General features: G+C 46.8%; 1 protein-coding gene across 1 annotated transcript in view; it reads left to right on the forward strand.

Moving 5' to 3' along the window:
- The first annotated feature begins 365 nt into the window (after positions 1-365).
- Positions 366-14,520, forward strand: part of Srebf2 (sterol regulatory element binding transcription factor 2) — a 68,923-nt gene continuing 54,768 nt past the window's right edge. The window contains exon 1 of the mRNA XM_069999662.1: positions 366-596. Within this exon, the coding sequence (XP_069855763.1) occupies positions 509-596 (88 nt within the window). The 5' untranslated portion in view covers positions 366-508. The remainder of the gene's footprint in view (positions 597-14,520) is intronic.

The raw sequence follows: 14,520 nt of genomic DNA on the forward strand, positions 1-14,520 counted from the left end.
GGCTGGGCCGCAGGGCGTTAACCCTTAGGCCCCTGATTAGGGCACGTAGTTTGTCCCTGGAGCAAGTCCAACGGAAAGGGAAGCGGTTCCTTTAAACCAGAGAAAGGGGGTGGGGCTGAGGGCTCCGCGGCCTCTCTCCGGGTTCGCTCCGGAGCCGTGAGGGGCGGGGTCGCTCTATGCAAATCAGAGCTGCTGATCGATGACGCGCCATCACCCCACGCGCCGCTCCGCGCTCCGATTGGCCCGGAGGAACCTGGTCCCATTGACAACAAACGGGAGGGGGGGCGTGCGCGGCCGGGAGGCGGGGTGCGGGCGGCGCGGGCTGGGGCGGGGGAATCCCGCCCCGCCCCTTCCGCGCGGCGCCGAGGCGCAGCGCAAACATGGCGGCGACTGGCACGGGCCGGTGAGGCGGTACCGGGGCTGTCGGGTGTCATGGGCGGTGGCGGCGGCACCGCCCCCGCGTCTCCCTGAGCGGGACCGCACTAGGGCCTCTGCGCCGAGCCAGGCGATGGACGGGAGCTCCGAGCTGGGCCTTATGGAGACCATGGAGACGCTGACGGAGCTGGGCGACGAGCTGACCCTGGGGGACATCGACGGTGAGCGGCGGGCGGGAACGCGAGGGGCGCGCGGGGAGGAAGGGGTTACGGCGGCGCGCCCGGGTGCGCGTGCGCCCACCCCGCCACAGCCCCGGCGGGGAGAGCCCGGCGCGCCGGCCGCCCCGGCGGTCCCCGACTCTTCCGGCTCGACGGGTGCGAGCGCCGGGCCCCAGCGCTCCGCTCCGGGAGGCTGTGGTTCTTGGGGGCGTCGCGGGAGCCACCGGAGGTGACAGCACGGCTGCCGCCTCCCGCGTGTGGCCGCGCGCTCCGTCTGCGCTCCCGCGGCCTCGCGTCGCACCTGTCACTCCCGCCGGGCGGCGGGCGGGCGCCGCGTGCGGAGGCCGGGGCCCCGGCCCCGGGCCGGGCGCTCCCCGCCTCGGGGCCTCCGGGATGGACTGACAGCGGGGTTATCGGGCGCTCGGAAAACAAAAACAAAAACAAATACAGCAACTTTGGGTGGCAGCAGGTTGCTGATGGAGCGGGCGGTGGCGGTGTCTCTCCCGGGACGGAGACCCGGGCGCTCCTGCCGGCGCCCTGCGGAGGGAAGTGAGCCGCAGGGATTTGGAGCTGTGGCTCCCTGGGTACGGGCTGGGGCGCCGGGGGGGGGGGGGGTGGGGGGGGCTTTGTTCCGGTGGCCTTATCAGCGGAGTGGAAGAGAGCTGGTAGGAGCCCAGGGATCCTCTCTTGAATTCTCTTTTCCTTTTTTTTTTTTTTTTTTTTTTTTAAATCTCGGGAACCTAGGTTTGGAGGTCCCAGACTTCCCAAGGTAACCACGCTGATTAACGCCCAGTTCTCCCAGTTCCTGAGCCAGTAGTGGTTTCTTTCCACTTCACCTTTGGGGATTTGGAGTCCAGGCTAGTAATCTTAATATTCATCAGCAGCCGAGTTTTCCCGATGTTCCAGAAAGGTCCCAGCTAGCTACTGTTACTTTGCTTACTCTTCCCACTGTCAGATATTCTTAATCACTCTTTTACAGGACAGGTTACGTTATCTTAGGTCACTCATCGTAAAGAATCTAGAACTCTTGTTAAACACTGATTCATGGGAATTGTGCTTTTCTCTTTACTTTTTTTGTGTCTAAAATGGGATTTGAACTTGGGCTGTAGAGTTGCTGTCCCTTAGCTTTTTCTGCTTAAGTCTGGTGCTCTACTACTTGAGCCACAGCTCCACTTCTGGCTAGCTCTTTGTGCATGTGTGTATGTTTAATTGGAGATAAGGATCTTGGGGATTTTTCTGCCCAGGCTGGCTTTGAACCATGATACTCAGATCTTAGCAACCTGAGAAGTTTAGGTTTATAGGGATTAGCCACCAGTGCCCTGCACAAAGTACTTTCACATCAAGGTTTTCTCAACAGCCTCCTTGACAGGTATGATGGCTGTCTTCATTTTGCAAATGAAGAACCCTGTAGGAGATTTTCTTTCAGAGGAAAAGCCAAGTGGCAGTAGCTTTGTGGAAAGGATGTTTGCCATTTTCCCATTTTGCTTCTGTAGCAGTGTTGCCAATGCTTCCTTTCCATTTTGGCCTGTTAGGCAGGGCAGCAAGATCTTTAACTGAGGGCCCACTTATAACCAAAGACATTTCCACTGACTGCTCTTAAACACAGACATGGGTTATTAATAGGGGAGAGAATTCTTGGTATTTAATAACGACAGCTAACACACCTCAGGCACTTATGTGCCGGACATTGTGTTAAGCACTCATACACACTGATAGTCTCCATCCGCATAACCCCATCTGTAGAGATCACCTTTCGCTCACAGAGCCCATGAGCCCAGGGCTCTTCCTACCCAGGACTACTTACTGGTTCAGATTCACTTTATCCCCACAGAATGCTGGATAAAATATAGACCCTGGAAGTTCTGTGGGCTTACTGGTCCCCAAACCAGGTTTAGGAAGTGCATGTTGTCTGTTGGTCAGTCTTCAAGTACTGGCTTTGGTGTCTGAATGGTAAGCTGCCATGAATGATAAGAAAGGCAGAATTTCATGGCCACATGGAGCTTAAGAGGAGTACCAGTCCTTAGTGCTGAGAATGGCTCATGACAATAAGTAAAAAAATTATTGGTGGAGCTTGGTAGAGGCTGGTTTACCACAGACACCACACCAAAGAGCCCTTGACCTAAGCCTTAGAGGACGAGTGTTGGGCAGGCTGAAGGCCAGTGGTCTGCAAATCTCACTTGATACCCATCTATTCCTTTTCCAGAATGTTAGCTAGCTCGATGAGGAGAGGAGGGACTGAATTCTTTGCTAGAATAGTACCTAGCATAGTAAGTGTGCCCACTAAGTATTTGTGAAATGCCTGAATAAATGTAGTGAGTGTGGGCTTGACAGGGCACTAAATTCTATTAAACATAGACTTCAGTGTTAGATTACATTAGGCCTGGGCTTGCCAGAGATATTTCTAGAGTTAAGAGGAAGGAAAGAGAATTTTTTTTTTTTTAGAGCTTGAACTCAGGGCCTGGGCACTGTCCCTGAGCTTCTTTTGCTCAAGGCTAGCGCTCTACCACTTGAACCACAGAGCCACTTCTGGCTTTATCTGAATAATTTATTGGAGATAAGAGCCATAAACTTTCTTATCTGGGCTGGCTTTGAACCACATTCTCAGATCTCAGCTTCCCTAATAGCTTGGATTACAGACTTGAGCCATTGGCATCTAACTGACTCTGCTTTCTTGCTCAAAGCTGAAGCTCTTTTGACGGTGGCTGGTGGTCTACCACTTTACCCTCAACTCCAGTCTGGCATTTTACTGGTTAATAGGAGATAGAGTCTCAAGGACTTCTTTGCACAGGTTAGTCTTGCACTCCTCTAGGTCTCAGCCTCCTAAGTAGCTAGGATTACAGGTGCGAACCACTGGTTGCCTCTCTTGTGAGTGGCTTCAGAGCACTAGGAAAGCCTCTGTGAAGAAATAGCAGTATGTCTTTTTAAAAGAAAAAAAAAAAAAGATGGGCACCAGTGGCTCCTGCCTGTAATCAATCATAGCTAATACTCAGGAGGCTGAGATCTGAGGATTGTGGTTCAAAACCAGCCCAGGCAGGAAAGTCTGTGACACTCTTATCTCCAATTAACCACCAGAAAACAGGAAGTGGCACTGTGGCTCAAGTGGTAGAGTGCCTTGAGCTGAAGAACTCAGGGACAGCGCACAGGCTGAGTTCAAGGACCACAACTGATCAAAAACAAGAACAAAAAATGTCCAACTATGATCCCAGTATGGAGGGCTCATGCCTGTAATCTTAACTGCTCCAGAAACTGAGGTCTAAGTATTGTGGTTCAAAGCTGAGCACAGGCAGGATTGTCTATGAGACTCATCTCCAGTAAATTACCAAAAAATAAAGCTGTTATGACTCAAGTGGTAGAGCACTAACTACCCTTGAGCAAAATAGATCAGGGACAGACAGCACCCAGGCCCTGAGTTCAAGCCCCAGGAGCCACGCACGTGCGTGTGTGCGCACCCGCGTGCACCACACACACACACACACACACACACACACACACACACACACAATCCAAGTATGGATTTTATGTGAAATCTTCAGATTTTTAAATGTTCAATTTTTTTTCCTTTTTTTTTTTTTTTTTTTTTTTGTTGTTGTTGTTGTTGGTTGAGGGGCTTGAATTCTGGGCCTGGGTGCTGTCCCTCAGCTCTTCAGCTCAAGGCTAGCACTTGAGCCACAATCCTCAGATCTCAGCCTCCTGCCACTGGTGCCTGGCTCAATTTTTTTTTTTCTTTTAAGGAGACATACTTAGGAGCTGGAAGCATGGCTCTAGTGGTTGGGCACCTCCCCAGCAAGTATTACTCCCTGAGTTCAAACCCCAGTGCCACCAGAAAGAAAAGAAAAAGAAATACGTTTAGGACAGTCAACAAAGCTTGTGTCCTAGTTGATCACCAGAGCCTTGTTCTACTGCAGAATGTTCTGTTGTCCCAGACTCCCAGGTTTCACGTGTGAGCCAATAGCTACACTGCCTTCTTTGGTGATACACTCTTGTATTTTGAGGAAAGATTTTTTTTTTTTTTTTGGTCAGTCATGGGGCTTGAACTCTGGGCTTGGGTGCTGTCCCTCAGCTCTTCAGCTCAAGGCAAGCACTCTACTGCTTGAGCCACAGTGCCACTTCTGGTTTTCTAGTGGTTTATTGGATGTTCCTGCCCCTGCCCAGGCTGGCTTTGAACTGTGATCCTTAGATCTCAGCCTCCTGAGTAGCTAGGATTACAGATGTGAGCTACTGGCGCCCGGCGAGGAAAGATTTTTATGCTGTGTTATAGGCCAAGTCTTCAGGTAGGACAGAGGGGGTGGGTTTTCTTGCACCGTGATCAGGAATGGCACAGTCAAGAAGTGATCTATTTGCTGGACCCCAAAAGATGGTGGCAGGAGAATATGATAAACATCTGGGGAAGGAGATGGACTGAGCTGCCTTAGACATAAAAGGCTGCTGAGGTTTCCTGAAATATCTGATGTATGGAAGTGGACAGTAGAAAACAAAGTCTGAGAGGTGCAGGAGCCAGCTTGTGCTTCAGATGGGGGTGTTTGGGGGAATGTAGGAAGGAAATTATTAAACAGTTTCAAGTAAAAGAATAACCCACTGATCATGGATTTTAAGAAAAGTTTAACTCTGCTGATAGGTAAGGAGCCATTTGGGGAAACTTCCACATGTGAGGTGCTGGCCTCCATAAGGGTTTGGCCTTAAAAGCAGAGCATAGGTAGAATTCTGGGATCCTGTGGAAGCTTTGAGTCTGTGGCTTTGGGACAGTTAAGAAGGTAATAGGAAGAGCTGGTTCAGAGATGATGATAGTGTCTTAGGCTGAAATTGAAGTAGGGTCTCATCCCTAAGAGATAGGAGGCAGATGCTTTAGGAGGAGGTAAAACCTGGCAGTGGATATTGAGGTATAGTCACTATTGATGAGTTGAAGATAGAGAACTGGGAAGTTTGAAGTAGGGAAGTATAATAAACTAAGAGGGAGTGAACCTTTTAAATTAGCGTACATTAGTGATACAAGGGGAGGACTTCCTTGTGAGAGGGTGAACTTTTTAAATAGCAGGCAGCCAATGATGGAGCAGCACTGCACAGGGCAGCAAAAATAACAAAGCCATAAACAGATTTGGTTGTGAAGCGGTGGACCTGTGATAGAGCAATCTGATGGAGAAGGAGGGGTCCAAGGCCAGGTAAAACAAGCAGGAGCCAGAAGCAACTGAACAAGAGGTAAACAGGAACCTGTTCTCTTTGGAAAATTTTTCTTCAGGGTTCAGGCGTGATGATGGATTTCTGAGATCCCAGCTACTTGGAGAGGCAGAGATGGAGAGGATCAAGACCTGAGTTTGGCCCAGTCAAAACAGCTAGTGAGCTGGGCACTGGTAGCTTATGCCTATAATCCTAGAGACTGAGATTTGAGGATTACCATTCGAAGCCAGCCCAGGCAGAAAAATCCATGAGACTTATCTCTAACCACCAAAAAGCCAGAAACGAAGCTGTGGCTTAACTAGTAGTGTACTAGTCTTGAATGAAGAAACTCAGGGACAGCACTTAGGTCTCAGGAGTTCAAGCCCCAGGATGGCATCCAAAAACAAACAGGCTAGTTATAGTGATTCACATCTGTAGTCTTAGTTTTGATGGAGGTGAAGGTAAATAGATAAAGGCCCAAATCCTTCCTGGACCAAAAACCAAAACAAAACCAAGTCCTCATACCTTATCTGAAAAAATAAAGTTAAAAAAGCTGGAGGTTTGGCTTAAGTGGTAGAGTGCTTGCCTAGCTAATGCATTTTATGCAAGGACTGGAGTTTAACCCCAGTGCCTCAAAACAAAACAAAACATAACAGAATTTTCCATGAGCTAACATGCTTTTTGTCTGTATGTATTTGCCTGTTCCAAATGTGTCATACATGGAATCAGATAGCATGAGGCTTTTTCACTTAATATTCAGGCTCATGCGAGATGGGTCATATTTTCTTTGTTAACTTGTCCATTTTGGACATTTGGGCCTTTCCCCCTTTATGATTATTCTGAATGAAGATGCAGGGATCATGAACGATCTTTTCTGTGGCCATATATATTTGTTTTCCTCAGTCAGTCATCTGCGCTTTTTGTCTGTATTTCCATAAGACTTACAGTGTTTCCATTTAATCATTTACTTAGTTTCCTTGATCAGTTCCTTTTCTGAGCTCTCCTCCTTTTTGCCCCATTTGACTAGTCAAACTGTTATCCTTAACTTGGGTTGCACGTGCACGTGTGTGCCAGGCATGTGTTGAGCCACGTCTTTCGATCATCACTCTGGGAAACAAAATTAGAACTCTTGTTCCTTAGTTCTTGTTTTGTTTTTGTTTTTGTGGAGTACATCCTTCATCCTTCAGTAGCTTCTTCTAGATAAATTGGGGGGGGGGCTTGCATTTCTAAAAATAAATCTTTATTCTAACTATAATAGTTGATTGGATTTAGAATTTTTTTTTGGTGGGTGGTGGGGCTGGAACTCTGGGCCCAGGCACTGTCCCTCAGCTCTTCAGCTCAAGGCTAGCACTCTACTACTTGAGTCACAGCACCACTTCTGGTTTTCTGGTGGTTTATTGGAGATCAGAGTCTCACGGACTTTACTGCCTGGGTTGACTTTTGAACCATAGTCCTCAGATCTCAGCCTCCTGAGCTAGCTAGGATTACAGGCGTGAGCCACTGGCGCCTGGCTAGGATTTAGAATTTTAGGTAGGATGAAATTTTTGTTGTTTTGTTTTTGTTTTCACACAGTCTCACTATGTAACTGTGTCTGGCCTTGGCCTCATAGTTTTTCTGCCTCAGCCTGACAAGTGCAGTGATTGTAGGGCCATACAACTACACAGGCACACTATTTTTATTCTTTTTCTTTTGGCTGTTCTGGTGTTTGAACTCAGGCTTGTCAGGCAGTGCTCTCCATGTAAGCCACTCTGGCAGCCTCCATTTCTATTCTTGATCTCCGAATGTGACCTGCTTTCTTCCCATGGAAACTTTTAGAATCTTGTCTTTATCCTTGGTATTTGGGATTCCGACAGGGTCTGCGTGTGACTGAGATGTCAGTAATTGTCCCTACTTGGTGGGGCTCTTGAGATCTGAGTGTTCTGAAACCTGTATTCATGCCAGGCCCCCCTGTCCGTAGCCTAGTCTCCACTCCATCTTTCGGAGGGATGGCCAGTCGCTGAGCCTCACGTGGCCCTATATTGGGTCTCTGTTGGTTTCTCCCCCCCCCCTTTTTTTTTTTTTTTTTTTTGTCAGTCCTTGGGTTTGAACTCAGGACCAGGCACTGTCCCTGAGCTTCTTTTACTCAAGGCTAGTCCTCCACCACTTGAGCCGCAGTGCAACTTCTGGCTTTTTCTGTGTATGTGGTACTGAGGAACCCAGGGCTTTATGCATGCATGCATGCCAGACAAGCACTCTACCACTGAGCCAGCTGCAGACGTTCGGTTTCACCCTTGGCAGAGGACTAGGACAGGACCTGACAGTGAATAGGTGCTCTGTAGTGGTTTGTCTAGTGAGAGAAGGAAAGTACTTGAAGTTCAGGGATATTGGGTAGCCTCAGCCTGGTGCTCACGTCATGGGAGCTCTGGAGTGGCCAGCCTGAGGGTAAGGAGCCAGTGTTGGGAAGGGTGTGGTCAGCACACCACTTGGTGTGGGGTGAGGAGGAGCCACACTACTTCCCTTCTCCCTGTGAGTAAGGTTTCTCAACACTACTCAGCGAGGTGATGCACTGATGCACTTTTTCCCCACTGTAGACCCTTTTAAAGGCAAAGCTTTGTTTTGGTATTGAATACCAAAACTAACATTAGAGTGTTTATTTTCTACCTGGTTTTAGCTCATGATCTCATCTTGCTAATTTTCTGGAATATGTTTTCTAGGGTTCCTCAGACCACCAGACCAGAGTCCTCTGGTACTTCTCCTTCCTGGGTCTGTTTGTCCTCACCCTTCACAAACATTCTCCACGTTCACACCCAGGCCTTTGCCCTAAATGTTCTTGAGTACCGTCTGCCTCTCACTGAACTATTTATGGTGTTCATACTCAGCCCAGATCCTTGTTGACTTTTTGTTGATTGGTTGGTTGGTTATTTTTTTCTGGTACCAGTGTTTGAACACAGTCCCACTGCTCAGCTTCCTTGCTGAGCTGGCACTCTACCACTTGAGCCATGCTACTAGCCTAGCTTTTTTTTGAAAATGCCTAGGCTACCTTTCACTTCCCCATGCTTTGTCCTTTTTATGGATACATCCAGTCCTTGTTTGATGGCACATTTGAAGGTGCTTCCAGTCTGTTGCTATTGAAAACAATACCTAATGAATAGATTCGTAAATTTATCAGTTGACATTTGCAGATATTGTTGGGTGGGACTGTGGATGGTTTGTCCACACCTTCCATGCTGTGTGGCTGTGGTGAGCTCATCACAATGCCCCTGGTTCTGTGTGTGGTTGGCGTTTTGGCGTTGCCGTTTCAGCTGACCATTTCTCCATGGTGCATCTACCACTTTACACCCCACCAGAAGGATGGGTCCATTTACATTCTACTTTCTTTTTTATTTTTGTGTCTTTGTCACATCCTTACCAGTTTAACACTTGTCCCCAGCACTGCCCATATGCAGACCTCTCTTCCTCTCTGACCTTCCAGCACCTCACTTCCTGTTTTCTGGTCAAGGTCACAGGAGAGGTCACTTTCTGAAAAATCTTTTCCAGTGTCTCAGGTGTCTCCTTTGCCCAGAACTCTAGTCTTTATAAGTGTCTTAACACCTGTGCCACTTGGAAGAATCATCATCTGATTTGCTTGCTCTCTTTCATGGATGTGTATATACATACATATACATATAAAAACTTGTTAATTACATAGGATACTCTTAGCTGTCATTTGATTTGGTTTGGTTGTACATTGAAATAATAATTGTTATTATTAATTACTACAGCACTGGGGATTGAACCTCAGGGTCTTGTACTTGCTAGACAGGCTCTCTACCACTTGAGCCACACACCCAGGCCTGATTGACCTGTTCTCTCTTTGCTTTTAAAATGATTCCCTAAAGTCTAGCATTTTCTTGTGCTCAGCCTTCTGCTTTAGGGGGCTTGAAAAATTGGTTCTTGGTTTCCATTGTTCAGTGGGGCCCTGCTTTGCCTGTGTGCTCTGCTGTAGTTTCACGGTGGAGGTCTTCTCTCACCTGAGTTTTGAGAACATCTTCCCCAAAACTGCTGTGAGGTTTTCTACCACCATAAAGGGTGTTGGAAAGTTGCTTCCTTTCACTATCATTTGTTTTAGACCTGTCTTCACCAAAATAATCTACAGATATTTAGGAAATAACTTTTTGTTATACATAGCCTCTTTTCTCACAATACTTTTCATAGGGTTTTGTTGTTGTTGTTGTTTTGTTTTTGCAGTACTGAGGCTTGAACTTAAGGCATTGTACTTGTTAGGCAACCATTTGAATCATGTCTTTGGTCCTTTGGTGTTTTTTTCAGATGAGATTTCGACTGACTATGATCCCCTCTTATTTTTACTCCCAAGTTAGCTGAGATTACAGGTGTGAACCACCATATTGGGCCCGTTGTTGTTTTGTTTTGTTTTTGTGCAAGTACAAGGATTTGTACTCCAGGCTTGTTTTTTTTTGTTGTTGTTGTTGTTGGTCATGGGGCCTGAACTTGGCCTGGGTGCTGTCCCTCAGCTCTTCAGCTCAAGGCTAGCACTCTACTACTTGAGCAACAGAGCCACTTCTGGTTTTTTCTGCTTATGTGGTACTGAGGAATCGAACCCAGGGCCTCATGCATGCAAGGCAAGCATTCTACCATTGAGCCACCTTCCCAGCTGGTTTGTTGGTTTTAATTGGCTTTTGTGCTCAAGGTTGGTGCTCTGCGACTTGAACCATATCTCCACTTCTGGCTTTTTGCTGGTTAATTGGAGATATGGGTCTCTCAGATTTGTCTGCCCAGGCTGGCTTTGAACCAGGATCCTCAGGCCTCCTGAATAGCTAGGAGTACAAGCATGAGCCACCGATGCCTGGCATCTAGCCCCTTTTTGCACTGGCTATTTACAAATAGGGTCTCACTTTTTGCTTATATGTGCCTGGATCCTGATCCTCTGTTTTATACTTCCCATAGTAGCTGGGATGACAGGCACGTGCCACTGGGCCCCATTTCTTTGAAGTGGAGTCTTGCAAACTCTTTTGCTTGGGCTGGCCTAGAACCATAACCCTCTGGAGTTCAGCCTTCCATGTTGCTAGGATGATAGGCACATACCACTGTGACAGCTAATGGCTGAGAAGAGGTCTTGACTGTATGCCTTAGATGGCCTGGAACCACAGTCCTTCTGATCTCAGAATTATAGGCATGAGCCACCAGTGCCTGGCCCTCTGAGCTACCTGAGCAGGCTTTCTGTTTCAGTCTTGGGTGGAGTTGGATCCCAACATGTAATCGTTGTTTTCTGGCATGTTTGATTCTTTGTACATGTATGTAATTAAGTAATGAATATGCAAGACCATTTCATCTTGATCTTACACATTGAGGATAACACCAGAGTTCTCAAAGCATGACTTACCTTGTTCTCCACTGGTTATTAACTGTCCTGCAGTCTCTTCTACTTTTCAGTCCTCCAGGTTTTCTTTCTTTCTTTCTTTCTTTCTTTCTTTCTTTCTTTCTTTCTTTCTTTCTTTCTTTCTTTCTTTCTTTCTTTCTTTTTTTGTGAAAATACTGTACAGAGGGGTTACAATTACATGGGTAGGTTTTCAAATCCATATGTGTGCCACTGTGTCTGCTCAGACCTTCTAGAGGGCTTGTTTTGTATTCACAAGGTAAACAAGATCCCTGCTCTCACATTTAGTGATGGTTCTTTGGGCCAGGTACTGTTTCATAACCTATCTATCATCTCATAATATATATTTGCATTTAATCCTTTCCCTAAATCTATAGTATGCTGCAGATTTAGAAACTCAGGCCTAGACCACAAAACTATTAAGTGGTAAGATAATAGCCTAAATCCAGATGTGTCCAACTCTAAACTCATATGTTTTCCTCTTGTCTATCCCATGTCACATCTGTGTCTAATATAAATAGGCTTCTAAGTTGGAAATGACAGGTGTTGGATGGGATTTGAAGCTAGAGAAAAAGCAAGGTCCTCTGCTCAGTCATACATTCAGTGGATATGTTTATGTTACTGGGCACCTCAAGTGACTTCCTCCAGTTCTTGGGCTTTCCTCAGCCTTTCTCTCCTGTGTGTGTGTGTGTGTGTGTGTGTGTGTGTGTGTGTGTGTGTGTGTGTGTGTGGCGGGGCTGGGGGCAGGGGGGAGGGGGTTGGATGTTTGTCATGGGTGCTACAAGAATTAAGTGAGCCAGGCACTGGTGGCTCACACCTGTAATCCTTGCTACTCAGTAGGCTGAGATCTGAAAATCAAGGTTTGAAGCCAGCCTACACAGAAAAGTCCATGAGACTCTTATCTCCATTTAACCACAAAAGCTGGATGTGGAGGTGCGGCTCAGATGGTAGAGCACCAACCTTGAACAAAAGAGCCAAGTAAGAGCATGAGACCCAGTACCAGCATAAAGATAACTCTTTGCCCTATGGAGTAGGGAACTGGGTGAACTGCATTTTGCAAGCAGACTATAGTACCAAGGGACCTTTTTAGAGTATAATTTTGGAGTGTTTATTTTTTTTTTCATTTGGAAAGGGTTTTATAATAAGGTGTTGTGTGTGAGACACAGGAACAGTGTAGTATCTAGTGTTCCATTTCTGAACCACAAGACTGAAGGTTTAAACTCTGTTGACATGGTGGAATTTTTTAGAGTAGCAGAAGAGTAGCCTGGGTCTGAAGTCTCCAGAGGACTTCAAACCATTGGAGGGCTTGCACACTGGAAGACACAACTCTCTCTGCATCTGTCATGCCTTGGGAATTGTTACTACATGTGTGTTTAAATGCCTCTCTCAGTTCGTATGCCTTCATCAGGCCTGGAGGAACAGGTCTGTTGGGTTCACAGTCTGGCTTGGAACGGTGGTGAAATTCTGAGCTGGTGAACAAGATGTGGAGCTGCCTGGGCTGTCAGCCCTTCCCACAGGGGAGAAGCAGATCCTAAGTGTTGACATTCCTGCCTGGCCTCGCCTAACAGTCCCTGATCACATTTGTGTCTCAACAGTGCTATCAGATGCATACTTGAGGGTTTCTGTTTTTGTTTTCTTTTGGCAGTACCAGGGTTTGGTCTCAGCGCCTCATGCTTGCTAGACAAACTCTCTACTACTTGAGCTATGCTGCCAGGTTCCCTTTTCTTTTTTTTCCTTGTGCCAGTCAGACCACTTGAGCCACAGTTCTACTTCTAGGTTATTTTTGCTGATTAATTGGAGATAAGAGTGCTTTGGACTTCCCTGCCCAGGCTGGCTTGGAACTGCATCCTCAGATCTCAGCCTCCTGAGTAGCTAAGGTTATAGGCATGAGCCAGCAGTGCCTGGCTTCAGACACAGTTTTGACAAAATGCCTTCTTGATGTGTTCTTTATCAGTCAGGATTCTTGTTGATAAGCCACATAAACTACTTTTGGCTAGCTTGAAAACAGAAGATTTTTTTTTTTTTTGAGGGAGGTGGGAGAGCAGTAAATGGATTGACCACAGAAGCGGGAGGGCTGAGCTAGGAAGTCGGCCAGAGTTATACATGGCAAAGCCAGGAACACCCTGATTAGAATTCACCACTTTGATCTATTTCTATGCTTTCCTCAAGAGTCATGCTCCTTGGTAGGAGAATGCACCAGCTAACTAATAGGACTCCTTATCTACCAAGACATACCCAATGGCATTCTCTAAAGAAGATGGGGATACTATGATGGACAAATGAAACAAAAAGTGATAAATGTCCACCTCATTTTCTGTGCTTCTCTTGGCCTCCAGAATAAAGCCACACAACTAGGATGGCATCAGGGTCTTTCCCATTTGAACTCCAGGCAACTCCATCTCTACACTTTACCCATTGTCTCTCTGCTTCAACTTGTAGGACATTTCCTGGTACTATGGTTTTCAAACCGCCTCCCTTTGCCTGCAGCACCCTCCCTCCTCTCTAACTCAAAATCCTTTTCATCCTTCTAGGCTCCCTACCTGCTCAGATGGATGTTTTCTCTAACACTGACAACCCTTTCTTTGTGAGGAACTAGTTTGTTCTCCCCCTCGTTGAAGTTTATAAATTTGATTGGGTTTTCCTGTCTTCTCTGAGGTGTGTTGTCTTGTGTGATAGGGATTTAATTAGTAGTCTCATGCATGCTAGGCAAGTGCTTTTACTACTGAGTTATACCCAAAGCCTTTCTCTGTAAGATTAAGAAGTAAAGAGAAAACCAATACTTTTCTTTCTTTCTTTCTTTTTTTCCCTCCCTTTCCTCCCCTCCTTCCTTCTTTCCTTTCTTCCCTGTTTTTTGTTAGATGGGATCTCCCTATGTAGCCCAGGCTGACCTTGAAGTCTTGATCTTCTGGTCTCTGTCTCCTGAGTGTTAGGATTACTGGCAAGTAATATTAGGATTACTACCTCCGGAGTGTTAGGATTACCAGACCAATACTCTCTAATCCTTGCTCTATGGTGACTCCTATACAAGGCACTGGGAATGGTCTAGCTCCCAGCACCTCACACACATCAGATGGGTTGAATGGATGCTTGTTCATAATTTAATATGGAGTTACTTTTTTTTTTTTTTGTCGGTCGTGGGGCTTGAACTCTGGGCTTGGGCACTGTCCCTGAGCTCTTCAGCTCGAGGCGAGTGCTCTACTGCTTGAGCCACAGCACCACTTCCGATTTTCTAGTGGTTTATTGGTGTTAGAGTCTGGACTTTCCTGCCGGGGCTGGCTTTGAACCGAGATCCTCAGATCTCAGCCTCCTGAGTAGCTAGGATTACAGGTGTGAGCCACCGCGCCTGGCTATGGAGTCACTTTTTGTCTTTAGTCTTAGGGAGATTTTGAGGCACAGTAATGAATGAAAGAGTGGCGTGGTAGA

This window comes from Dipodomys merriami, unplaced genomic scaffold, assembly GCF_024711535.1.
Source record: "Dipodomys merriami isolate MVZ:Mamm:240054 unplaced genomic scaffold, mDipMer1.0.p SCAF_55, whole genome shotgun sequence".
Taxonomy (NCBI): domain Eukaryota; kingdom Metazoa; phylum Chordata; class Mammalia; order Rodentia; family Heteromyidae; genus Dipodomys; species Dipodomys merriami.